Here is a 27505-nt window from a genome sequence, read left to right as displayed (position 1 = left end):
GTTGCTCAGCTCAAGGGTACAGAGGCCAGCAGGGTCAACCCTCCACATCCAGCCCAGTTAAGTGCAGGCCAGGTCCAGGAAATTCTGGTCTCATGAAAGATTAAAATTTCAAGACATTTTATGCTATATTCTTGAACTGATGTTAAAGCAATATTAAACTGGCTTCTTTGAGTTACCATATAGTGAGGAAGCTCTCAAAGCTAATATCTGAAGACCTACCTGCCAGTGTAGAGGCTAAGTAAGCAATGAGCAAGGCAGCCAATGAATTCTTGATCATGATTGCCAGGTCCTAAAATAAGAGTACGGTTTACTGTCAGGATTCTTAAAGAATCTAAAAGAGCAACTTGCTGTGGAACAGTCTTATGTGGTCTTGATAGCTGGCATAGTATGGTTCGATTAAGGCAGTGATAAATAGGATCCAGAGACAGTCCTTGCGACCTTCGTTTTGACTAGACAGAAAAAAAGACCAATATGAGTGATTAAAAAAAACATTTCAATTCTAAAACTTTCAAATGCTTCATTAGCTGTTTTGCTTTATATTAAAATAGACAACATATTAAAGATTTTCTTAAAAAGACAAAACCATATTTCCTTTGGTAGATTTATAATTAATCTGCATAATGCGCAGGCCAATACTACCCAGCATACTCCACTTAAAATCTTAAGGCTTCCCTTTGGCTTACTTTGCTTTTATATTCTGTGTTGCTTGAAATAAACCTAGAATTTTCTCAGATATTTCTTATAACATCAAAGATGAGTTACTTCCTTTAATGCCCTATTCACCAGTTATAATCCACAGTATAAGGCATTCTTTCATTCATACTATAATTACTAATGTTTTTAATTACCAAAATACATCACTTAACCTTCAATGACAATGAATCCCATCTGCCACTTCCCTAGTTTATCAACAGCTTTCCAGTTCCTTTGCTTTTCTGAAGAAAACTATTTTTGCATCACCTGAAAATTTCAGCATTACTTGAGTTGGCTCAGTACCCAATTGATTAATACTCACTTTGAACTAGTAACCCTAGAAATGACTCAATGTGCTCCTCAGTGAGGCGTGGGACATGCACACAGAATGATAAAGGCAGAAGGGGATGGAGAAAACAATGTAAAAATAATGCAAGAAAAATACAAATTTATTTTTTTATAACAGATTTCAAATAAAAATGTATAATATTTATAAATGAAATTGTTTGCACAATTTAGATTCTAGAAAAATTAATCTTCAGATGACATTGGAAGAAAATTAAGATCACCACCCAGCCATCAGAGAACTACTCTACAGTCATACATCATTAAATACTTAGCATGTCAAGTTTATTTCAGTCTATTTCATATTAAATATGAGTACAGAAAACCTATGGAAAAGTGAAATAATAAAAAGAGAATATGTCCCAGGAAGACTGCAACAGTTGAAGGTGGCACCTCACCACCATTTTTGTGAGGACCATTAGGGATAGACAATAAATGCCAGCCTTACTAACAACATCCAGATTCTGAAAATGAATAAATAAAAGTTTTTAAATAACATTAATTTAATAAAATTTGTGCAAAGGTTCCTGGAATTAATTTTCCTATACTCTTGGCTATTTTTATTTTCTTTTAAACTAAGTTGAATAAAAACCTAATTGGACATCTTTAATTGATTTGTCATAGATTCATTCTTTATTTAGCAATAACTGGCCACAACAGATTTAGAACTTTGCAGAGCAAATCAGTCATTAATATGGGTGCAAAGTCATAACTGCAATTCAGGCCTGTCCTGTAATTCCTTGTGCAATTCTCCCTGCTTTCATCTTCCATTGAAGTGATCAGATGTTTCTCAAAATAAGTTTTCTTATTTTTCTAACACGGGCAGATCTTTAGCTGCCCTGAGATTGTTGATGGCCTGAGCTAGGGCAGAATTTTGCCAGTGGGAACAGTTTTTCTCCATCCACTCTCTCAATACCTTTCATGCTTTTAAGTTTCATCTTTCCGTTTCATCAGCATACCTCTTTTAAGTCTATGATTAATTTTACACTGCACAACACCTCTAAGTTTTGTGTCATCTGCAAATTTGGAAACTGCTGTCTGTTACACCAAATCACTGGTAAATATTCAGTGAAGTATCAGCCCTTGTACCAATCCTTGGGGAACTCCACTGTACATTTTCCTCCAAATCAATAAAACAACCTTCACTACTACCTTTTCCTGTTACTTAGCCAATTTTTTATCCATGCTGCTGAAGCCTCTTTTATTTCCCGGGCTTCAATCTTGATGACAAATCTATTACATAGCTCCTTATTAAATGTGTTTTGGAAATCCATATACAAATTAACTACATTTCCCTCATTAACCCTTTTCATCAAAAAAATGTTATCAAGTTAGTTAGACCCAATTTATCTTTACCAAATCTATGCTGGATTTCTTTAAACAATCTGCACTTGTCCATGTGATGAGTAACTCTGCCCCAGCCACAGGTCATTATTTTTGGAACTTTCCCCCACCAAGGTTAAATTGACTGGGTTTTAACTTGCAAGTTTTTTTGCAACTCTTCAGTACTCAGGCACTATCTCTGAACCCACAGATGTTTGGAAGATTATGGCCAGGGTCTCTACAATTTCCTCCCTTTTACCTCTCTGTAACCAAGGACTGACGGGTGATTTCCACTTAAATTTCAGCTGGACCTCCTCATTATCAATATTAAGCCCATCTAGGATCTCAATTCCATCTTCTTTTGCTCCAGCAGCATCATCTTTCTTTGCGAAGATTAATGTAAAGTACTTATTAAGTACTTCAACCATGCTCGCTGCTACCATTAGTAGATTTCCCTTCTGGTCTCCGTATGGCTCTGTTTCTCTTCTTACTGTGTTCAGACGCCTATAGGATAACTTTAATGTTTGCTGCCAGTCTTTTCTCATGATCTCATTTTGTCCCTTATATTTCCTGTTTTACATCCCCTCAGAATTTCCTGTTAACAGCCTAGTTCTCACTCATGTTAACAACTTGGCATTTGTCTTGTGCTGTTCCATTTTACACTCTCTCTCTCTCGTCATCCATCAGGCTCTGGCTTTAACTTACCTACCATATTCCCTCATGGAAACATAACCTCGGCTGTATGTGAAACATTTCCACTTTAAAAGGCCTCTAGTTTTTCAATTATATTTTCACAAGCCATGATTTGATTCCTATTTACCCAGGCCAGATCTGTTCTTATCAAACTGAAACTTGCCCATATCGAATTGACTGTTTTCACTTTGAAGTAGTTTGTAGCCTCTTACATACCATACGATATTATGGTTATTGTTTCTTAGATGTCCTCGAAAGATAACTGCTCCATTTGACCTGGTTCATTTCCCAGTACAGTTCAGTAATGCTACATTTCTTGTTGTGTCTGAAAAAAACTGGTTAAAAAACATCTTCTAAACTAACTCCACCTCCTCTTTGGACATCGAGTTATTGCCATCACAGTTGATCTTTTAGCTATTTATTCCCTTTAGAACTTTAATGTATTTTAATTACATTCTCTGACATGTACCTAACCAAACTAGTTTATCTATACAACCATTACCATCTCCACAATTCCAATAAATGTTCCTAAATCATTGTTAGTCCCATCAGCATTTTCTCATAATTGACTTAAATATTGTGGATAGTTTATTTTCTGGCATGCCAATATTTGATTATTAATGATTTATTTTTCAGTGGCTTTTCACTACTTTTTCTGTGAAACTTTAAAGACTTCATTCTGTTTTATCAATACTGCAGTAAAACATTCACTGCAGAGGTCATTATCTATTGTATCTTTATGTTCAAGACTGTCCCAAATCCTCTTCAAAATGATTGTGCTGCAAACATCTTTGCTAATACCTTTAATTTATTTTAATTTGTTTTCGTTTTTGGCATACCTTGGCAAGGCCAAAATTTCCTGCCCATCCTTTATTGTAGTTAAGCAGGTGGTGGTGAATCATCTTGAATTGCTACAATCCTTCCAGTACTCCTACAGTGCTACTACGTTGGATTACAGAACTTAGACCCAACAATGGTGAAGAATGGAAAAGCGATGTACTTCCAAATCTGGATGGTAAGCGACTTGGAGAAGAACCAACAAGCGGTGTTGCTCCCATGTGCCAGATGCCCTCGTCTTACATGGTGGTGAAGGTTGCAGATTTGGAAGGTGCTGTCAGAGTAACCCAGGCATGCAACTGCAGTTAATTTTGTGACAATGGTGAAGGAGTTTGATGTTTAGGATTGTGGATCAAGTCCCAATCTGCTGCTTTGCCTTAGATGATGTCAAATTTCTTCACTGTTGGTTGAATTACACTCATCCAAGAAAGTGAAAAGTATTTGAATGCACTCATGACCTGTGCCTTGTGGAAAGACTTTGAGGTGTTAAGAGATTAGTCCCAAGATGGCCAGCAAGTGATCTGTTCTTGTAGCCACAGTATTTAAAATGGCTGCTCTAGATGAATTTCTGATTAATAGCGATTCTCTAGATGTTGATACTGGATGACTTGACAAGGGTAACTTCACTAAATATTAAAAGTCAACTATCACTTGAAGATGTCACTGCCTGGAAGTTTTGTGGCGCAAATATTACTTGTCACTTATCAGACCATGTCTCTGAGTTTCTTCAAACATCATCTAAGCTCTTATAGCATGGTGAAAGTTACCAAATAATGCAAATACTTTGGATATAAATTAAACCTCATTTTGGCATCTATGGATTAGATCCTTTAAAATTTAATGCTGTATTGCCTGAAGTACAAGATGCTCTCATTTCCCAATTTAACAGAAGAAACAAGCTTTCCTTTTGATTACTGCCTTTGGCATTTAGGCAATAGATGCATTTCAGTTAAATTGACAACAGTGAAATAATTTAAGGCGATCAGATTTAAATGTGGAAATGAGAAAGGAAAAATAACAAATGCTGGAAATATACAGCAATGATGTCAGCTTCTGAGATTAGATAATACTGCACAATTTGCTTGTAAAATAATGATGAATTGTGCAACAAATATAAAAGCCAAAATGGAAAATGATGGGAATATTCAGCATCCAGGGAGAGAGAAGCATAATTAACTGTTAACAGTTCTAATGGAAGGTTATCAACCTGAAATGTTAACTCTCTCTCTCTCTCTCCACAAGTCTGCCCGCTGAGTATTTCCAGTATTTCTGTTTTAATTTCACATTTCTAGTAAATGCAGTTTGTGCTTCAGGAACAAATATGACAACTTTCCCTTCTCTTGTTGGATATTGAGATTTTAAGGGTAATCCTTTCATTGGAACTAAAAGTTTGAAGTTGACCTGAAACTCCTTTTCCAAAATAATACCCTACTACAGATCAAGAACACCTTGCAATGAACTCCATGTATTTTGTTCTTTACAATTCTGGTTCAATTAATCTTGTACTGCAAACTGCCTAAAATGTGAGATGATAACATCTTAATTAAACAGACATCTTTAAACAGGGTAACGATAGGGCCAACAATCTACTTCCTTAACCAATGAAACTTAACGATTTGAATGGCAAATCAAAGGCAGTCTTACTTGAGGAGATTTACAATGTGCTCCTTCCAGCAAGCACTAACCAGTTTGCTATTGTTGCTAAGCTAAATTGTCGTCCTAAATTATTTTATTTAATGGAATATGACTTGCTGAAGCTCTGCAATTTATAGAAACTCGAAGTTATGGTGTTACTCATGGAATCAACATGATGTCTGTAAATTAGTACGATATAGCACACAAATGCTATCTCTGTTGACTAGTGTAATCCACAAACAATGACATGTCAAATAAAATTTAGCCGTAATTTTACTACCAGTCAGAATCCAGAGCAAATTAATTTAATAAATCTGCTTCATCTACTAAGCAAATCAAATAACTTACATTCTGATTGCAAGCTTTATATGACATGCACAGAACCACGGCCTTTTAATTGAGAACATGTTTTGAAAAAGGAAGACCAATGGCAATCTTGACTATTTTCTGAGTTTAATGGAACAAACATAGCAATATTTTGACACACACTGGGAGACAAGCAGGCTTTATTTATTGGAAGGCTAACAGCAGAATACCAGAAAAAATCCAGCAATTTGCAATTCTCATTGCACCCTTCCCTTGTAACAATAGGCCAGATTTTCTTCATGTACACACTGATTAATGGCACAAATCTTTAACTTATCATCATTTTGCAGGCAAATTATGTGACATTATCTAATCACAGAAGCTGACACTATCACTGTGCATTTCCTGCATTTGTTAATTTCCTTCTTCATTTCCACATTTAAATTTAATTAGCTTAATCCTAACGTATTGAAAAATCACATTAATTTTTGAGCTTAATAGATAACATCCACTTACTTGTCCTATCAACTGAATAATGAAGTCAACAACAAGCTTTGATTCCTTGCTGAAGATGCCCTGCCAAAGTTTGTCCACAAGTCGCTGTGTTAAGTAAAATACGTTGTTCACTAATACACTGTAACTTCCTCCACTAGCAATAGGTAACGTTGAATCTTCACCTGGAACAGTTATGAAAAATACCAATTATATTGTTATTTTGTACAATGAACTATAATAATCATAAATACTCTATACTGAGTAATGAAAATAAATGCATTAACTTCATTTTTTTTTGCAGATTTCAACTTTTAGTTGCATCAATTGTTTGTAAAAAGAGTCAAGTTATTTGTTTAAAACAGTTTTTTTGAGGGAAGGTGACTTACAATTACAAGGTTTGATACACTAGCCTTCTCAATGTTCTAACTTCAAAACTGCACTATATTATATCAACATTCTCTGATAAAAGCATCAGCTCAACAATAAAGGCATTCAACACTGCTACATATTATTCTTTGTGCATTTTTTATCAAATGGGTACCACTTTATGCTATACTCATTCAAAATTGCAGAACTATCATGATGACAGAAAAAAGAATTTCTAGCAAGTGTACAATAATCACTTTGAGAGATGTTCTAATTTCATAATCTAAACAATTTTGCAGTACCACAGAATCATTAACCTCAAAAACAAGTCTGATTGTCAAAACTCATCATCAGTGAACATTAGTTTGCTCCAAGTTAAAAATTAGAGCACAAGTAACTATTATCTGTATTCCTTCCAAGAGTTCAATATAATTAAAACTTGCACAAGAGGTCTGCTGAAAATGGATATTGCTACACTGCATGTTATCATTCTCCAGCTAGTTCCCTAAATGTGATATATAACATTGTCAAAGAACAAACATCTATGGGAAATTAAGAAATATGCTGCTAATAAATTCAATGAGCAACTATTTTGTTTTCAACGTTTTTTAAAAAATTCAGCAATAGAATCTTTGGAACCATGAAACATCATACTTCCATGTTTTTTTTTGATCTCGCCACTAACTTCTACCGGTTGGAAACAATTGATTCAAAACTGGAAAACACATTTTGACAAGACGTAAACTGGAAACAAATACACCACTAGTAACACTCATTTATAATAAGATGAAAAAAATCATATAAAATTACTTGAAACACAGAATAATGCATCTTAGAACCATAGAACAATACAGGCCCTTCGGCCCACCATGTTGTGCCACCCTTCAAACCACACCTAAGACTATCTAACCCCTTCCTCCCACATATCCCTCTATCTTAAATTCCTCCATATGCTCATCTAACAATCTCTTGAACTTGTCCAATGTATCAGCCTCCACCACCACCCCAGGCTGCGCATTCCATGCACCAACCACTCTCTGGGTGAAAAACCTCCCTCTGACATCTCCCTGGAACTTCCCACCCATTATCTTAAAGCCGTGTCCTCTTGTTTTGAGCATTGGTGCCTGGGAAAGAGGCGCTGGCTGTCCACTCTATCTATTCCTCTCAATATCTTGTATACCTCTCCCCTCATCCTCCTTCTCTCCAATGACTACAGCCCTAGCTCCTTTAGTCTCTCCTCATAATCCATACTCTCTAATCCAGGCAGCATCCTGGTAAATCTCCTCTGCACCCTTTCCAATGCCTCCACATCCCTCCTATAATGAGGCGACCAGAACTGGACACAGTACTTTAAGTGTGGCTTAACCAGAGTTTTATAAAGCTGCATCATCACTTCGCGGCTCTTAAAACTCGATCCCATGACTTATGAAAGCTAACATCCCATAAGTTTTCTTAACTACCCTTTCAGTGATCTGTGGATATGAACCCCCAGATCCCTCTGCTCCTTCACACTCCCCAGAATCTTGCCATTTACCTTGTACTCCGCCTTGGAGTTTGTCCTTCCAAAGTGTACTACCTCACACTTCTCTGGATTGAACCCCATCTGCCACTTGTCAGCCCAGCTCTGCATCCTATCAATATTCCTCTGCAAGCTTCGACAGCCCTCCACACTATCCACAACACCACCAATCTTTGTGTCATCTGCAAACTTGCTAACCCAGCCTTCCACCCCCTCATCCAAGTCATTAATAAATATCACAAAAAGTAGAGGTCCAGAACCGATCCCTGTGGGACACCACTAGTCACAGCCCTCCAATCTGAATGCACTCCTTCCACCAGAACCCTCTGCTTTCTACAGGCAAGCCAATTCTGAATCCATACAGCCAAGTCTCCCTGGATCCCTTGGCCTCTGACCTTCTGAATAAGCGTACCATGCAGAACCTCGTCAACGCCTTAATAAAATCCATGTAGACCACATCCACTGCACTACCCTCATTAATCTTCCTGGTCACCTCCTCAAAGAACCCCATCAGGCTTGTGAGGCAAGATTTTCCCTTCAAAAAGCCATGCTGGCTGTCCCTAATCAGTCCATGATCCTCTAAATGCTCATAGATCCTATTTCTTAGAATCCTTTCTAACAGCTTACCCACCACAGACGTAAGGCTCACCGGTCTGTAATTCCCTGGACTATCCCTACTACCTTTCTTGAATAAGGGGACAACATTCGCTACCCTCCAATCCTCCGGTACCACCCCCGTGGACGAGGACTCAAAGATCCTAACCAACGGTTCAGCAATCTCCTCCCTCACCTCCCGAAGCAGCCTGGGGAATATTCCGTCAGGCCCCGGGGACTTATCTGTCTTAATATTTTCTAACAACTCCAACACATCCTCTCTCTTAATATCTACATACTCTAGAACATTACCCTCACCAACACTGTCCTCAGCATCATCAAGACCCCTCTCCTTGCTGAATACTGAAAAGAAGTATTCATTGAGAACCTCGCCCACTTCCACAGCTTCCAGGCACATCCTCCCACCTTTGTCTTTAATCAGACCTACCTTTACCCTAGCCATCCTTCTGTTCTTCACATATGAGAAAAATGCCTTGGGATTCTCTTTAACCTTACTTGCCAAAGCCTTTTCACGTCCCCTTCTCGCTTTCCTCAGCCCTTTCTTAAGTTCCTTCCTAGCTACTCTATATTCCTCACGAGCCCTGTCTGATCCTTGCTGCTTACACCTTATGTATGCTGCCTTTTTCTTCCTAACTAGTTGTTCTAGCTCTCTCATCACCCACGGTTCCTTCACCCTACCATTCCTTCTCTGCCTCACTGGGACAAATTTATCCCTAACATCCTGCAAAAGATCCCTGAACATCGACCACATCTCCATAGTACATTTCCCTTCAAAAATGTCATCCCAATTTACAGTCCCAAGTTCTCACTTTATAGCCTCTTAATTCGCCTTCCCCCAATTAAATATCTTCCTGTCCTCTTTGCTCCTATCCCTGTCCAAGACAATTATAAAGGTTATGGAGCAATGGTCACTGTTCCCCAAATGCTCACCCACCAATAGATCTGTCACCTGTCCCGGTTCTTTACCTAAAACTAGATCTAATATGGCATTCCCTCTAGTTGGCCTGTCAACATACTGTGTCAGGAATCCGTCCTGGACACACCTAACAAACTCCGCCCCGTCTAAACCCTTGGCACCAAGTAGGTGCCAATCAATATTTGGAAAGTTGAAGTCTCCTATTATAATAACACTTATTTTCGCATCTTCCCAAAAACTGCCACCCAATCTGCTCCTCAGTATCCCTACTACTACTGGGGGGCCTACAGAATACTCCCAGGAGGGGAACTGCCCCTTTCTTGTTCCTAACTTCCACCCATATTGATTCTAGAGGATCCTTCTACATTATCTACCCTTTCTGCAGCTGTAACAGTGTCCCTGACCAGTATTGCCACCCCTCCTCCTCTTCTCCCCCCCTCCCTACCCCTTTTAAAACACTGAAAACCAGGAATATTCAATATCCATTCCTGCCCTGATGTCAGCCATGTCTCTGTAATAGCCACAATATCATAGCCACATGTACTAATCCAAGCTCTCAGTTCATCTCCCTTATTCCTGATGCTTCCCGCATTTAAGTAAATGCACTTTAGCCCATCCACCTTACTACTTTTATAGCCTGTACTCTGCTTCTCCTTCCTCAAAGCCTCTCTACCTGTCAGATCTGACTTTTCCCCATTCCTTTCTTCCTCTGACCTACTCCTCCAGTTCCCTTCCCCCTCGCAATCTAGTTTAAACCCTCCTGAACCACCCTAGCAAACCTGGCCGCAAGGATATTGGCCCCCCTCAGGTTCAGGTGTAACCTGTCCTCTCTGTACAGGTCCCACCTTCCCCAGAACAGATCCCAATGATCCAAAAATCTAAAACCCTCCCTCCTGCACCAACTTCTCAGCCACACATTTATCTGCCATCTCCTCCTATTCCTCCCTTCACTATCGCGAGGCACTGGCAGCAATCCCGAGATCGCTACTCTGGAGGTCCTGTTCTTCAGCCTTCTGCCTAGCTCGCTAAACTCACTTTTTAGGACCTCATCCCTCTTCCCATCTATGTCGTTGGTACCAACATGAACCACGACTTCTGGCTGTTCTCCCTCCCGCTCTAGAATCCTGTGGACCCGATCAGTGACATCCCGGACCCTGGCACCTGGGACACGACATACCATCAGGGATTCATGCTCACTGCCACAGAAGCTCCTGTTTCCCTGACTATCGAGTCCCCTATCACTACTGCTTCTCCTCCCTTCCCTTCTGAGCAGCAGGACTAGTCCCAGTGCCATAGACCTGGCTACTGCTGCTAGGCCCTGGCAGGTCATCTCCCTCAATAGCCTCCAAAGCGGAAAACCTGTTATTGAGGGGAACAGCCTCTGGGGTCCTCTGCTCTATCTGCCTGTTCGTTTTCTTTTTCCTTTTCCCTCCCCTGACAGTCACCATTCTATCTACTTCCTGGACTCCAGTGGTACCTGCTCTAAGGGGGGTGACCATCTTATGTACAGTATCTACAAAACTCTCCCCCTCCCTGATGCTGTGCAGTGTTTGAAGGTGCAACTCCAGCTCATCGATTGTGAGCCGAAGTTCCTCCAGCCTCAAGCACTTACTGCAGATGTGGCCACTGTAGACCGCAGCAAGGTCCACGAGCTCCCACATCAAGCAGCTGCAGCACACCACCATGTCCTCCATCAGAACTAATTCTTTTTTCCTTTAACTTAAGTTTTTCTTTAACTTAACTTTAACTTTATCTTTAACTTTATCTTTAACTTAAACTGCCCAACTTTTTGTTGGAATTCACGTAATTTAGAAAATTTCTCTTCCATGGATTCTGGCCAGAAGGAACTATACTTAACGTACCCAACAAAACATCTGCTGCCAATAAATGATCCATTACACTGTCCAAGATGCAAGTTTGAAATTCTTTTTGCTGAGCTCGTGTTGATCTATCAGGTGATGCCTTGAAGAGAAAAAGAACATAAATATGAATCAACATTATCTTGCCTAAAGATACAGTCGTGTGTCATGATCATGGTCAAGAATAACAATATAGTGCCCAATGCATAATCTTAGGCAGTAGCACGTTACTTGGAAAGGTAAAACATAATTCTCCAGTTATGGCTAGTTAAAAACAAAATAACCAATTATTTTTTGATGCATAAATAATGTGGATAGGCAATTCATCACAGCAAATTATAGACTATTGATCTCAAATTTGTTTCTCTCACTACCAATACTATCTAACCTGCTGTGTACTTCCAACATTTTTAGTTTTTACTTGACACTTCCAGCATCTGCAGTTCTGCTTTTCTTATTGTTTATCTTCTCTGCCAGCTGAAGATCCTGTGGGTGTTTCTGGAATAAGAAACTGCAGTCTGCGATTCTAGATATGCCTTAAGGGTTGGCAGCTGGAGCAAGCAAAATAAATATAAATAATTGTTTTATTTTTTTATAATCTCAATGATTAAAGGGAATTTTCTTTAAAAATTGCTGTTTGGAAAGTTCTTCAAAATTAATTTAGCAATATTAATGCCATGGAGAATTAGTTAAGAAAATAACTAGATTCTGAACCTGGGGAGGACGTGTACTAGAAATGTACCAATATGACCAGAATGTGGAACACAAATTTACATTAGTTATTCAATTTTGAATTCTAATATATTGCAAGCATATTAACGTTCAGTGGTGTAGCTTCGCACACTCAGGACAGTGCTCTGATGCTTCAGTCTGATACACAATAAAATTGAAGGATACTAACTCAAGAATGCCCGTATCCTGTCAAATGATCTACTTGCACATATATGAAGTATAGCAAAAGAAGTGGTCATTCAGGTAACTGAATTTGCACTGTACCTTTTAAAATGAAAACTAGTTAGCCTCATTTGCCAATTCTTTCCCAAACTCCTGCAATGTTTTTCTCACTCATATACTTATCCAATTAACATTTCAAAAGCAAGTATTAAACTGTCTCCGTCACCTTCTGAAGCAATTCATTCTTAAACCTAGTCATTTTGTGCAAAAAAAGTTTTACTTCGTGATGCTACTTTCGCTATTCACCACAGAGGTGTGCCCTCAAGTAACTGAACATTCAGCTGTTGAAAGCCATTTATCTTTATTTCCTTTATCAAAATGCTGAGGTGCTTTAATTATTAAATCTACTCTTAGTCTTTTCATTTGTAATAAACTTCCAATTTCTCCAGTTTATTGGCTTCAATTCATTCCTTTATATATTGAACCATCCTTGTAAATTCTATCTTCACCCTCACTGAAATCTTCACATTCCCTGAAGGGATACTTCCAAACTTGATGCCTCAAGCCTAAAATAGTTATGGTAGTCATTTTCTTATTCAACTGGGGCCAGAGACCCAGGTTCAATCTTACATTCAGGTGCTGTCTGATGGAGTTTGTACATTCTCCCTATGACGATGTGGGTTACTTCCAGGTTTTCTGACTTACATAGAACATGGAACAGTACAGTACAGCACAGGAACAGGCCCTTCAGCCCTCGATGACTGTGCCGACCATGATGCCAATGTAAACTAATCCCATCCGCCTGAACATGGTCTATACCATCCATTCCATCATGTGCCTATCTAAATGCCTCTTAAGCATTGCTATCATATCTGTTTCCACCACCTTTGCTAGCAACACATTCCACACACCTACCACTCTCTGTAAAAAAAAACTTGCCTCACAAATCTCCTTTAAACTTTCCCCCTAGAACATAGAACAGTACAGCACAGGAACAGGCCCTTCAGCCCATGATATTGTGCTGAACTAATTAAGCTAGTAATTAAATGCCTAACTAATCCCTTCTGCCTACACTGTGTCCATATTCATATGTTTGAGAGGCTCTTAGGCATATCACCCAGTCACCTTAAATCTATGCCCTCTGGCATTTGACATTTCCATATTGGGAAAAAGAGTCTGACTGTCTACCCTACATATGACTCACATAATTTTATATAATTCTATCAGGTCATCCCTCAGCATCCAATACTCCAGAGAAAACATTCCAAGTTTGTCCAACCTCTCCTTATAGCCAATACACTTTAATCCAGGCAATGTCCTGGTGAACCTCTTTTGCACCCTCTCCAGTCTCCATATCCTTTCTGAAATGCGGTGACCAGAACTGTACACAATACTCGAAATGTGGCCGAATCAGAGTTTCATACAGCTGCAATGTGACTTGCCAACTTTTATACTCAAAGCCCCAACCAATAAAGGCAAGTATGCCGTATGCTTTCTTTCTACCCTATCTACTTATGTTGCCACTTTCAGGGAGCTGTGGATTTGCACCCCAAGTTCCCTCTGCACATCAATGCTCTTGATGCGGGATTTCTACCTAAAACATTAACAATTCCATCTTCCACCAACCTCCACACCACCACCTCCCCCCCACCCCACACAGCGCAGATGCTGCTCGACCCACTGAGTTCCTCCGGAAGTTTATTATTCTCCAGATTTCAGCATCTGCAATCTCTTGCGTCTCCCAAGGGTTCTGCATTTACTGTACTTTCCTCTTATATTGGACCTCCCAAAGTGCAACAGCTCACATCTGTCTAGATTAAACTCCATCTGCCATTTCTCCACCCATATTTCCAACTGGTCTATATCCTGCAGTACAGTATCCTTTGAGAACCTTCTTCGTTATCCACAACTCCACCAATTTTTGTGTGGTCTGCAAACTTACTGATCAGCCCACCTAACTTTTTATCCAAATCATTTGTATATATCACAAACAAGACCCCCTAGCAGTAATCCCTGAGAAACACCACTGGTCACAGACCTCCAGTCGGAATAATGCCCCTCCACCATTACCCTCTGTCTTCTATGGCCAAGCTAATTCTGAATCCAATCTAGCAAGTCTCTGTGGATTCCATGTGCCTTAAACTTCTGGATCAGCCTACCAGGAGAGAGTAACAAAAAAGATGATGGAGGAACTCACCGGGTCAAGCAGCATCTGTGGAGGGAAATGGACAGTCAGCGTTTCCCGTCAAGAGCCTTCATCTGGATTCAATAGGATTTCCATGAGGGATCTTGTCAAAAGCTTTACTAAAGTCCATGTAGAAAACATCCACTGTCCTATCCTTATCAATCATTTTCATCACCTCCTCAAAAAACTCAATTTTTTAAGACATGACCTCTTTGCATAAAGCCATGTAGACTATCCCTAATAAGTCCAAGCTTTTCCAGGTGTGAGTAAATCCTGTCCCTCAGAATCTTCTCCAATAATTTCCTTACCAATGATGCAAGGTTTACAAGACTATAATTTGCTGGATTTATCCCTATTTCCCCTCTCAAACTAAGAAGCAACTATTTTCCAAGTCTTCTGGAACCTCACCTGTGGCTAAAGATGATACAAAGATCTCCGTCACGGCACCAGCAATCTGCTCTCTTGCCTCTCTCAACTACCTGCGATAGATTCCATCAGGCCCTGGGGACTTATCCACAATCTTCTTCAGAAGATCCAACACCTCTTCTTTCTTGATATTACTATACCCCTCCCTGATCTCATTATCCTCCATGTCCTTTACCTTGGTGAATACGATGCAAAGTGCTCATATAGTATCTCACCCACTTCCTCTGGCTCCAGGCACAAATTCCCACCTTTGTCCTTGAGTGGTCCTACCCTCTCCCTAGCTTCCCACATCCCAAAGACATGCAGTTTGATTAGTTCGTTGGCCATTGTAAATTGCCCCTAGTGTGTAGGTGAGTGGTAGAATCTGGGGGGAGTTATAAGAATGTGGGGAAAATAAGATAAACAGGATTAATGAATTGTTGATGATTGGTAGAAACTCAGTGACCCTGTTTCCATGCTGTATCTCTCTACAACTTTATAAATAAAGTGGAATTAGTGTAGGGTAAGAGTAAATGTTTGCTTGGTGGTTAGCCATTCTCGTCAACTTTTTGACAACATCAAGTCATTTGTGCCAAATTCGGGAGAGCTGCTCTATAAATTAGTCAGGCAACAGAATCATACTCCCTGGTTCCTTACTCTAGGATGCTTCCCTGGGAAATTCGTTAAGTTATTTGCAATCTAAATATTCTGTTCTTTAAAATTGTACAATTACACACTGAGAAAAATAGGGGTTTTTTGATCAAATAATTTTCCCTCTAATTCAGATCAGGGTGAAAAGAGTGAGTAAAGTACTTAAAAAATAATTAAGAAAACAAATGGAGAGAAGATGATTTATTTATGACATTTATTATTTCTGATCCATCAATACTTACCTCTAAAAGCATATCTATAAGAGTAGTCTGTTTACTTGCAGGTGCAAGGCACAGATTTTCTATCACAAGGACACGCATGAAGTCAAATACAAACTTTCTGGCAGGATGATTGGTGAGGAAAGTCTTAGCCCCCACATTACAATATTCTGACTGGCTCCTGTTCATGCCAGTATCACCGGCAAATGCCTTGAATTCTTCAGCAGGAGAGCCCACTTCATCATCAAGATCACTCACCTGGATAAGGACCAGAGGAAGTTTACATTATTTTACACTGTATGCATCATAAGCAAGATGTTGCCTGTAAAAAATATACTGTATCTTCGTTAATGACCAAATTTCTTGCAAAATTTATTTCTGCAAAGCAGTAAAATCACATTTGCAGCAAATTAACTTAATTTTACCACATTCCATATTTGGTTGAAAAGTTCAACAGGATATTTACCACAATAATCCCATGCAGTGCATAATTATAAGCAATTAAAGTTTCAGAACAAAAACGATATCATTCAGATCAATGAGAATTGACAAACTGGGCCACAAATACGATCATAAAAGGAGATCTCTTCAGATTGAATTAACAAAATTATAATCAGACATGCCAAATCTATGAGAGTGTCCAGTGAAAAAAGCCCAAGCACCCTAATGATAATAAAGTCCTACAGTTCTCGCCATTCATTTATCAAACCATCCCAAGTCCTTAGTTAAGTGTCAAGAAACTTAGAGTGGTGGAGGCTGAGAGGAAGTAAACTGGGCTTTTTAAAAGTAATGCTTTTGTCAAAGATACTTTCAAAACTTTTACCGTCATTCTTATAATGCACATTAAAGCATAAAACACATTCCTCTATTGGCCACTAATTAACATATATCAATGGGGAATGTTTTTCTGATTCCAACAGTGCAACCCTCTTCTAAAGAACCTTTGACTTTCCCCTCTCGTCAATGAGATCCCCAATCTAAATTTGGTTTTCCTCCTCTGCATTCTGTTACAAACTACAGGAACACAAAAATAATGTATCAAATGAAAACTAATAAAAACCAAATACCATTCCCAAAACACTATGCTTTCATTTCTTTCACTTTGCAGAATTTTAGAAGAATGACCAGTTTAACACAAATTAAACACACACACACCATTTCTGAATATGGCCTGATATTGAAGGGAAAGACAGTTGCTGCAAATGCACAAAGGAATTCTGGACTTGTCCAAAGAGGGGCCAGATCAGGAACATTGTGATACAGGTAGCGGAAAAACTGCATCAAAGTGACTGGATATTCTCTAAGCCAAGAGCCTTCCTCTTCAGATTGCCAGGGCTGCAGGAAGAAATAAAAGATTCAGTACACAAGGAAAAGTACCTTTTATTCAAAATGCATTGCTCCTATCACAATTGCCCAGATGTTGCATTAAGCAACTGTAAGTGGAATTCTTTTTATAAATTTCAGACCAATTCAAATTGAAACATGAAGCTTGTGCTTAATTTTCTAGCTAGCTGTTTTCCATTACTAAGGTACATACTTGTGCAAACACACAGAGTACACCAGCAATAGTATAGAATTAAAGAGCAATGTAAGAGTGAGATTACAAAAATTCTGTTGCTTCAGCAGACATCCAAACTCATCAGACTTCTATGGCTTGTAGAGTTGAAGCAAAAGGAAAATTCAGCTAATTAATTCTCTCTCATTTGGAACTAGTGATTCATGAGGAAAGTTAAGAATATAAAAAACAGGAACAGGAGTAGGTGAATGAACTACTTCATTTAGATCTGTTTCATTGAGCTACTTCAACTAGATCTGGCTGATTCAATCTTGGCCTCAACACCATTTTCTGTCTCTCTCCATGGCCTCCGTCTCCTTTGTAGTTGAAACATATTTCAATCTGAGTCTTGAATATATTCCAAAGTAGAAAAGTCCAGAATCATGACCCTCAGCAAGCAATCCCTTCTCATCTCTTCTGAAATTAATTTTAGATACTCTGACTTGGTGAAACATCCTCCCATATCTTCCTGTCAATCCCCCTCAGAATCTTAAATGTTTCAATGAGATCACCTCTCATTCTTCTAAATTCCAATGAACATAGGCCCAACCTGCTCAACCCCTCTTCAGATGTCAAGCACTTCACTCTAGGAATCAACCTAGTGAGCCTTCTTTTAATAAGGAAATCAAAATAGTACACACTCCTGATGTATTCTCAACAGTACTGTCAAGTTGCATCAAAACTTTCTTTTCTTTATACTCCATATCCCTTGTAATAAATACCAGCATTCTATTAGCTTTCCTAATTGCTTGCTGTACCTGTTTGCCAATCCTTTGTTTCTCATGCACTGGGACTCCAGATCCCTTTGACCACAACATTTTGTGGTCTCACTTCATTTAAATATTTTTCTTTTTCAGTCTTACTTTCAAAGTGGATAACCACACACTGACCACATTATATTCCATTTGCCAATTTCCTGCTCACTCACTTAACCTATCAATATCACTTTGTCTTCCTCACACTTTGCAAACCTACCTACCTTCTGTGGTCAGCAAACTTGGCTATCAAACACTGTCCCTTTATCAAAGTCATTAAGATAGACTATAAATAGTTAAAGCCCCAGCACCCCACTAAATACTGATTAGCAATCTGAAAATGATCCATTTGTTCCAATTTTCTCTTTTTTGTTAATTAAAGCAGTCTTTTGTGCCACTTCATGCAGCTTGACAAGACGAGGAGAAGTTATTGCAGCAATCATGTACTGCATGATAATCCCAAGTATCCCTAGAGCATATTGGAAGGCTCTGCACATAACATTATGTTGATTTTGAACCTGTGAAGCCAGTGCCCCTTTGGCATGCCAGATAAATGCACAAAGCTTACAGATGTGTTTGGTCATATGCAGCAACAAGGAATGGTGGCTATTCTTAGAGTGATTCTGGATACATCTGAACCTGAACTGCCATTCAGATATTTTAGTGTAATTGAGTTCACTGTCCCAGTGTCCTTTGAAAAGAGAAGCCCTTGCTTGTATTACCGCTCTGCCAGGTATTTATTTCTGTAGATGAGATCAAGTAAACAAGGTGTGCCTTCTCTGTGGTCTGATCTCATTCACATGAGTCAGTTCCCAAATAATCTGAATTAGGGAATTGCCATAGGAAGATTAATGAATCTTGCAAAAAAAACATTTTCATTGAGGCTCATTAGAATCCCAGCATTTGCGGCATAAAATCAATTTACAAACGTTGAAACATTGAAGATTAAATATACTATACTTACCTGGGCTCTTTAAACGCACATTAGATTAAATATATTTACTTTGGTCCTTGTTAGAGTTACGTTGTGATAATGATGATATGTTAGAAAGTTCACCTGATCAGGACACAGAGGAAAGCAAAAGGACATCCCGCTAAACAAGTACGTACCTAAATCACTTCATCTTTACACCTTAAATAATGTCACAATGTAAAGTGAATGGAGGTCTGGTAGGAAATTAAAAATTTCTGATGTTTCCTAATGCAAAAGGATGAACTTCACCTATATTTTCTTTTGCAGTAAAGCTATATCAATTAAACCAAACTGCGGAAAATCTTTTATTGAAGGATGCAACAGGAAAGAGGCAAGCTCGGATAAAATACTGAACAAAAGTTTAGAAAATCAGTGAAGCTGAATTTGGATTTTGTATACTTACAAGATTGAGCATACTCCTCAGCATTCCCAACAATAAAAAAGCAGCCTCTGAACACACAGTGTGAATAGATGCAACCACCGTTCCACTCGACGCAAGAACACCAAAGATAAATGACCAAATGGAATCCAGGTCAAACTGCATTAAGAAAGCACAGGCCCATTGATTTAGTTAACAAATGTAACACCTGACTTTTTAAATCTATTATTAATTAAGGGTAGTTTACATTAAAGGAAATCTTACTGCAATTATATAGGATCTTGGTGGTTCTGTACCTGGAGTTTCACGTACAGTTTTGGGCTCTACCCAAGAAATATGTACTTGCCTCAGAGGAAACACAGCATATATTGCAGCAATGGCGGGTTCCCAGTATATGGAAAGATTGAGACCTGCAGTTTCTATAGTTTAGAAAAATGAGAGGAGATCTAATTGAAACTTACGAAATTCTTACAGGGCTTGACAGGCTAGATTCAGGGAGTACAAAGAGTCTAGACCTGGGGTCCGTCTTATTCTACAGGGTAGGATATTTAGGATTGAGATGAAGAACTTTCTTCATTGAGAGGGTGGAGAATCTTGGGAATTCTCTAACCCAGAGACCTGTGGAGGTTCAATTGTTGGGTTTATTCAAAGCAGAAATCAATGTATTTCCAGATACAAAGGATATGGGGATAGTGCAAGAAAATGGTGCAGAGGTAGATCAGCCTTGGTTTCTCCTGCTCCAATTTCTGAAGGGCTATGTTCTTAAAATTATTCCATTTTTTTTCAAGCTGATGAATATGCAGAGACTGCTAACTTCTCCAGTGTCAATGATAGGGAATTAATCACAGAGCCTAGGACATTACCTGTTTGATTGCCAACTAACTTATTACTGATGTGCATATATTGCTTCACTGACCCATTCGTATATTTAAACTGAGTCTGTGATCAATTATTCACGAACATAGAATTATTCACCATTGTTCACTCCTTGACATTAGAAGTTAACTTTTCACAGTTAAATTTTAATTTCATGCTATTTCACAACAGGGAAGAAGTTCGCTCAAGATGTTATTTTGGGTAGTGACATTGGCAATCGGAACAGAGATTGTTGCTATTTTTATCTAAATGTAAAAGATAATGTGCCACATTACCAACTCAGCAAATAAAAGCAAAACAGAAAATCAGCAACTTCCTAGTGAAGGTGCTCGCTCAACTTGCAGTCATTATTAAAATACTTCTGAATTTCAGAATCTTCTTCAGGAAATGCCAACTATATTTGGTAACCAAAATAGTCCTCTGATATAACAGCAGCAGCTGACTGACTCTAGCCTGTTCTTCCCACTGAATGTGTGAAATCAACACAATTAAGCACTATGAAGGAGATAAAATTATAGACCCAACACCCCATTTATAGTAATGACATAAAACATTTGTTTTGTTTTGATTTCATATATGCACCAGCAGTTCTGAATCTGCCAACTTCTTTTGCTGCCTCCATTCTTGGTTTACTCCATTTAATGCCACTTGTAAGACCTTCTTTGCAGCTTGTTTTCACATTTTTTCATGTTGGTTTCAAAAGTGTGAGGATTCATAAAGGCTCTTTCCTAATGAGTGGAAAAGGTGTCTCTCCTGAGTCTAAATACACCAATGAGAAAGAAGTTTATTGTAATCTTCCAGATTCTGTTGAAAATACTAAAGATACGTAAGAAACTTTTTAGCAGCAAAACAGGCTGCTGCAGGCTTTTACCACTGCATGTATAGCATTCAAAAATGTGAAAAATACTTGTGCTCCAGTAACATGGAGGATAAAAATCTTCTCGGTTACCTGGTACAAATACCTGATACAATTAGGATGTTCCATTTATCCATCATTGAATCTGCATTATAATAAGGTGTAAAAGTATCTATTTAGGCTCAAAAATGAAACATCAAATTCTAAAATGCAGCAATAATTAAATGTAGCAGTATAAATTAATTCCTTTGGATTGAAAAATAATTTGTTGCTTCTTTTGTTTGCCTTGTAAAATCATTTTCATTCTTTTGAACTAAACCAGTTAAATAAAAGCCTTCATGGAGATCTTTACAAATCTCATCCCATTATTTTCAGGGCAAAATGGAGCTTTATGGAAATTCACATTATGTTATGTACCTGCACCCTTTGAACACATCCAAAGCATTTTAATGGTGGAAAAGCTGATGACTTAAAGATTAAATAGAAAATGTACAACATTTAAAATCATAGGGATTACATACCTGCAGGTTTTCTGGAAGTTCAGTAACTGGCTGCTGGAGGAAAAGGGCCATCAACAGAAAATACAGCTCAGGCACATTTGTATGTTTCGGTAGGAATGACTGCAGAATGGAGAAACCAGGGATATGACAAGCATCACGGTTTATTTCACGCACTGTTGATCTACCACCAGCAATTCTGCCAACATTGAAACCTGAAAAAAAAACAAAATTATGAATCAGTTGCAGTAGATGAATCTTTGATTCGTCACAGAGTTGGAACTGCAAAGTAAAATAAACTATTTACCTTGCTGATCCTTACTAAGTTCTTTCTTTGGTCACATACAGCCTTTTTTATCCAAATGGAAGCTGTGTCCCTTTCTTAAAGGTCGTGAGGTAACAGATTTTAAAGCACCTTTCACATTCAGTGTAAAATGCGTAACAGTCAATAAAATGTTAATACTTTTGATGTTGAATGATAATTATTGATTTAAACACAGGAATCCCATTCTTCTTCAAAAATACTCATGGATCATTTATGTTCTAAACACGTGGGCAATCCCTTGTTTGTTATCTTATTGAAAGATGACATTTTTTGCAATGTTTTACACTGAAATGTCAGTCTACTTTGTGATAAAACACCCAATAACTCTGTTGAAATAATAATTTCAAACCTACACTATTGTTCCTGTGTACCTTATAAACATATGAAATTTACCCATAGATGATGTAAAAGGTAGTATATGTTAAGGTTACTTATGCTACAATTCACATTTTGTCACAAAGGACATAAGAAAATAGCACTTTGTTGCTTTTTGCAAGCTGTATATACAGTGGCATGCAAAAGTTTGGGTACCTCTGGTCAAAATTTCTGTTACTGTGAATAGCTAAGCGAGTAAAAGATGACCTGATTTCCAAAAGGCATGAAGTTAAAGACGACACAGTTCTTTAATATTTTAAGCAAGTTTACTTATTTATTTCCATCTCTTACAGTTTCAAAATAACAAAAAAGGAAAAGGGCCCGAAGCAAAAGTTTGGGCACCCTGCATGGTCAGTACTTAGTAACACCCCCTTTGGCAAGTATCACAGCTTGTAAACGCTTTCTGTAGCCAGCTAAGAGTCTTTCAATTCTTGTTTGGGGGATTTTCGCCCATTCTTCCTTGCAAAAGGCTTCTAGTTCAGTGAGATTCTTGGGCAGTCTTGCATGCACTGCTCCTTTGAGGTCTATCCACAGATTTTCCATGACGTTTAGGTCAGGGGACTGAGGCCCATGGCAAAACTTTCAGCTAGTGCCTCTTGAGGTAGTCCATTGTGGATTTTGAGGTGTGCTAGGGATAGTTATGCTATTGTAGAAGCCATTCTCTTTTCATCTTCAGCTTTTTTTTAAAGACGGTGTGATGTTTGCTTCCAGAATTTGCTGGTATTTAATCGAGTTCATTCTTCCTGCATCCTCACCACAAAATTCAGCATCAGAAGTTTGCAAAGGAACAAGCCTGATGCATTTTGGAAACAGGTCCTGTGGACTGATGAAGTTAAAATAGAATTTTTTTGGCTGCAATGAGCAAAGGTATGTTTGGAGAAACAAGGGTGCAGAATTTCATGAAAAGAACCCCTCTCCAACTGTTAAACATGGGGATGGATCGATCATGCTTTGGGCTTGTGTTGCAGCCAGTGGCACGGGGAACATTTCACTGGTAGGGGGAAGAATGAATTCAATTAAATACCAGCAAATTCTGGAAGCAAACATCACACAATCTTTAAAAAAAAAAACGCTGAAGATGAAAAGAGGATGGCTTCTACAACAGGATAACAATCCTTAACACACCTCAAAATCCACAATGGACTACCTCAAGAGGCACAAGCTGAAGGTTTTGCCATGGCCCTCACAGTCCCCCGACCTAAACATCATGGAAAATCTGTGGATAGACCTCAAAAGAGCAGTGCATGCAAGACTGCCCAAGACTCTCACAGAACTAGAAGCCTTTTGCAAGGAAGAATGGGCGAAAATCCCCCAAACAAGAATTGAAGGACTCTTAGCTGGCTGCAGAGAGTGTTTACAAGCTGTGATACTTGCCAAAGGGGGTGTTACTAAGTACTGACCATGCAGGGTGCCCAAACTTTTGCTTCGGGCCCTTTTCCTTTTTTGTTATTTTGAAACTGTAAAAGATGGAAATAAATAAGTAATCTTGCTTAAAATATTAAAGAACTGTGTCATCTTTAACTTCATGCCTTTTGGAAATCAGGTCATCTTTTACTCGCTTAGCTATTCACAGTAATAGAAATTTTGATCAGAGGTGCCCAAACTTTTGCATGCCACTGTACATGCAATTAATTTTCATTGTAAATTCAAATAATACTAAGTGAGTAACTTTCTACCATAACATGCATTACACTTCAAAGTCCTTAATCAGGAATGGTTGACATTTATGCATAATGTGTCATGACATATCATTGTGCCTGTAGTGAAAATAATCCAATCTAGAATATCAGTTTGTGGATAAATTAGTTTTAAATGTTCAGCAAGATATTTGCATTCTTTTCAGGATGCAATGCTTGTTGGTAACGCAATCATATACTGTTATTCTCCAGAAATGAGTTTGGAATGTAGGGAATCAGACTATCAGGTAGGCCACATTGGTGTAAGAGCTGCAGTCAAAACTTTGCAGGATAGCTTCGTTATTGGGATTTTAATGAGAATAACACAGCTTTATGATCAGTTTTATTGATTTTGGCTACTTATTCCAAAACTTGCATGAATTGACTTCAAATTCTCAAATCACCTTGGTCAAACCCTACAGTTTACACCTTTTAAGAAAAATTATACACTAAATAAAATATATGCTAAGTAATTTGGAAAAGCAAACAGGCAACATTCCAGATGTACCAATTACACTTTGCATAAGATTTCACACATACCTAATACAGTGCCAATTTTATTTGTGAGAACAGAGTCCGTCTGGTCGAGCCAACCTCCTCCAGAAAGCCCTTCTTTAAACTTGGCAAGGATCGATTGGTTGCTCAGCAGTATAACAAGAATTCTCATTGCTGCAGTGACAGTAGTGGGATGCAAGTGTTCTTCCATGAACATCAGAAGCCAGTCAAAACCCAAAACCTTCACCAATTCTTCACATGCTCTATGTTTTGATGTTGTGCGTGCATTTTGAAAATAGAAGGGAAAAGACAAAGTTAGCTAAAGCCTCTTACTTTAAAGTGCACAGAAAATAGATAAAACGTGATTTAACTAAAATGGTGCAAGGTCAACTGTACATATTACATCTAGATATAAATATTAAACAATATAAAGGCTACTCAATCATGCACCATGGGCTCAGTGAAAAAAGGATGTCTAGCTGCAAACACATTAACTAGAGTTTCTCTGGATTAAGCTGGTAATTACATGCACCCAATGAATTTCTCCTGATGTCACATAACAGCCAGCCAATATAAATGACAGATTTAAAGGGGAAAGTTGAGAGTGAAAGTTAGCAATGGCTGAAACTTAAACTCAGATTTCTTTTAAAAGAAACAAATACTACTTTTTTTTTGAAATAGGAATGCTGAGGCAAAGGTGCAAATAAATGTACTCAAAGGCACATTAAGCTGATTAAATATATATGAACTAAGAGTCTGAATGTTTCAAAACGATCAGTAGAAGTAATTGAAAATACAGAAAAAAAATCAAGTTTCAAGTTCTTACACCATCACTCAATTCCCCCCCAAAGAGATCTCACAATTCTAAATGTGCAATTTGTACTTGGCATGCAGTGAAATGGCAATAAAATCAGCCAATGGGCAGCATACAAAGCACAGGAATATACAAATAAGACATAATTTGACAAGATGACAGAATAATTTTGTTACTGCAGTTTTATAATCCTGGTGCAACTATACATTTAAAACTACACAACACAGTTTTTGTCAACTACTCATTTGACTTTTCAATTTTCTTTATATTCCTGAGAACATATCAGGCTGTCGCCCCTGCATAATCATAATCTGAACTGGCAATTCTTATTCCTCCACCCTTTCCACTATTTATTAATTATTTATAGGGTATAGTACTGGCCATATTCTGTGGTCACCAACATTGTAAACTTCATCTGGTGCCAATGCACAGTATCCATATTCATATATTGTCTGTACTATGTTGTTAGTAATCTCAAAGGTAGTGGATAAATAACTTAAGAAACCACAGCAATTTAGATAACATGATTTAAGTAAAACTTACTGCAAATTAACATTGTTTTTTTCCTTTGAAGTATACAGTAGCTTTAGCAAGACGTCTAAGAGTCTATTTCGCAGTAGAATGGTATTAGCTGAAACAAGGCCACCAAAATCATCATCGACACCTGGCAAACATATGAAATACAATTTTTCAAGAATAAGCTGTAGAGTGGCTTCTTGTTTAGCATTATGTTTTTTTCCTTTGAAGTATACAGCAGCTTTAGCAAGATGTCTAAGAGTCTATTTCTCAGTAGAATGGTATTAGCTGAAACAAGGCCACCAAAATCATCATCGACACCTGGCAAACATATGAAATACAATTTTTCAAGAATAAGCTGTAGAGTGGCTTCTTGTTTAGCATTATTTTTATGTACAGGCGGAGGCAAAGTAATGACCAACTCTCAGCAACTTCTACAGCTGTAACAAACAATAAGGGAATTTTAATTTAATGAACATTAATTTGGGTGCTCACATTCAATCTTAAACACACAACTATAAAAAGACCAAAGAAGAGTGTAAGCAAATTAGCAGGTAGGTAAAAGACAGAGAAGCTAAGGGAATGAGAGAGAGATTGAAGGATAAAGGACAAAAAGGCAAGATAAAGCAGGAAATGTTTACTTCACTACTTATGAATCAACATGAGGAATCGTGGATTTTGGAAGAGAATAGGGTACATATTGGCAATGTCTGCAATAACCACAGAAAATAGTTCCCTCTGCATATTCAAACATGTAACCACTAACCCTGGAGGAATAAAAGAGCAATTTCTTTATTTTTTTTATTCTTGCAGTCTCATGCTGAGTCACACCAAGTCTTTCAGGTGAAAGGATAATGTGTTTACTCATCAGTCAGTCAATCCTGGCTGCTGTCTGTAAGGAATTTGTACATTCTCCATGTGTCTGCATGGGTTTCCTCCAGGTGCTCCGGTTTTCTCCCACATACCAAAGACATATGGGTTAGGAAGTTGTGGACATGCTATGTTGGTGCGGGAAGCATGGCAACACTCGCGGGCTGCCCCCAGAATACTCTATGCAAGCATGCATTTCACTGTGTGTTTTGATGTACATGTGACCAATAAAGATGTCTTAAGATCTTAAATATGGGTAAGTTATTGGATAAAATGCTGAGAGATGATAACTAAGGATCACCTGCAAGGATTTGTAAAGGGAAGGTCAATTATGACAACAACAGGATTCCTTCAAGAGGCAAAAGGTCAATGAGGATAGCGCATTTGATGTAGACTACATGAGAACATTGGCCCCAATTCCATTTTCCTGTCTATTTTGCACAACTCTCAACCTCCCTTATTAGTCTGAAAATTTGTCTACTTCAGTTTTGAATATATTCAACGATAGCCTTGCCAACCCTCCTAAAAGAGAATTTCATGGATTTGAACAGCCAAAGGAGAAATTCAGTCTTAAATAAACAACCTCTT

At 38.3% G+C, this 27505-nt stretch overlaps 1 protein-coding gene across 3 annotated transcripts in view; it reads right to left on the bottom strand.

Annotated features, from left to right (window-relative positions):
- wdfy3 (WD repeat and FYVE domain containing 3) overlaps positions 1–27505 on the bottom strand; it is a 253917-nt gene that overhangs the window by 80700 nt on the left and 145712 nt on the right. For all 3 annotated transcript variants that reach the window (XM_052010252.1, XM_052010254.1, XM_052010253.1), the window contains 9 exons: positions 26075–26195; positions 24763–24980; positions 21871–22061; positions 19642–19776; positions 17111–17290; positions 15980–16213; positions 11606–11705; positions 6349–6509; positions 220–449 (listed from right to left, as the gene is read on the bottom strand). In XM_052010252.1, coding sequence (XP_051866212.1) covers positions 220–449; positions 6349–6509; positions 11606–11705; positions 15980–16213; positions 17111–17290; positions 19642–19776; positions 21871–22061; positions 24763–24980; positions 26075–26195 — 1570 coding nt within the window. The remainder of the gene's footprint in view (positions 1–219; positions 450–6348; positions 6510–11605; positions 11706–15979; positions 16214–17110; positions 17291–19641; positions 19777–21870; positions 22062–24762; positions 24981–26074; positions 26196–27505) is intronic.

The sequence above is a fragment of the Pristis pectinata genome, chromosome 2 (assembly GCF_009764475.1).
Source record: "Pristis pectinata isolate sPriPec2 chromosome 2, sPriPec2.1.pri, whole genome shotgun sequence".
NCBI classification, from domain to species: domain Eukaryota; kingdom Metazoa; phylum Chordata; class Chondrichthyes; order Rhinopristiformes; family Pristidae; genus Pristis; species Pristis pectinata.
Note: the sequence above shows the minus strand (reverse complement) of the source record. Positions and strands in the feature narration are given on the sequence as shown.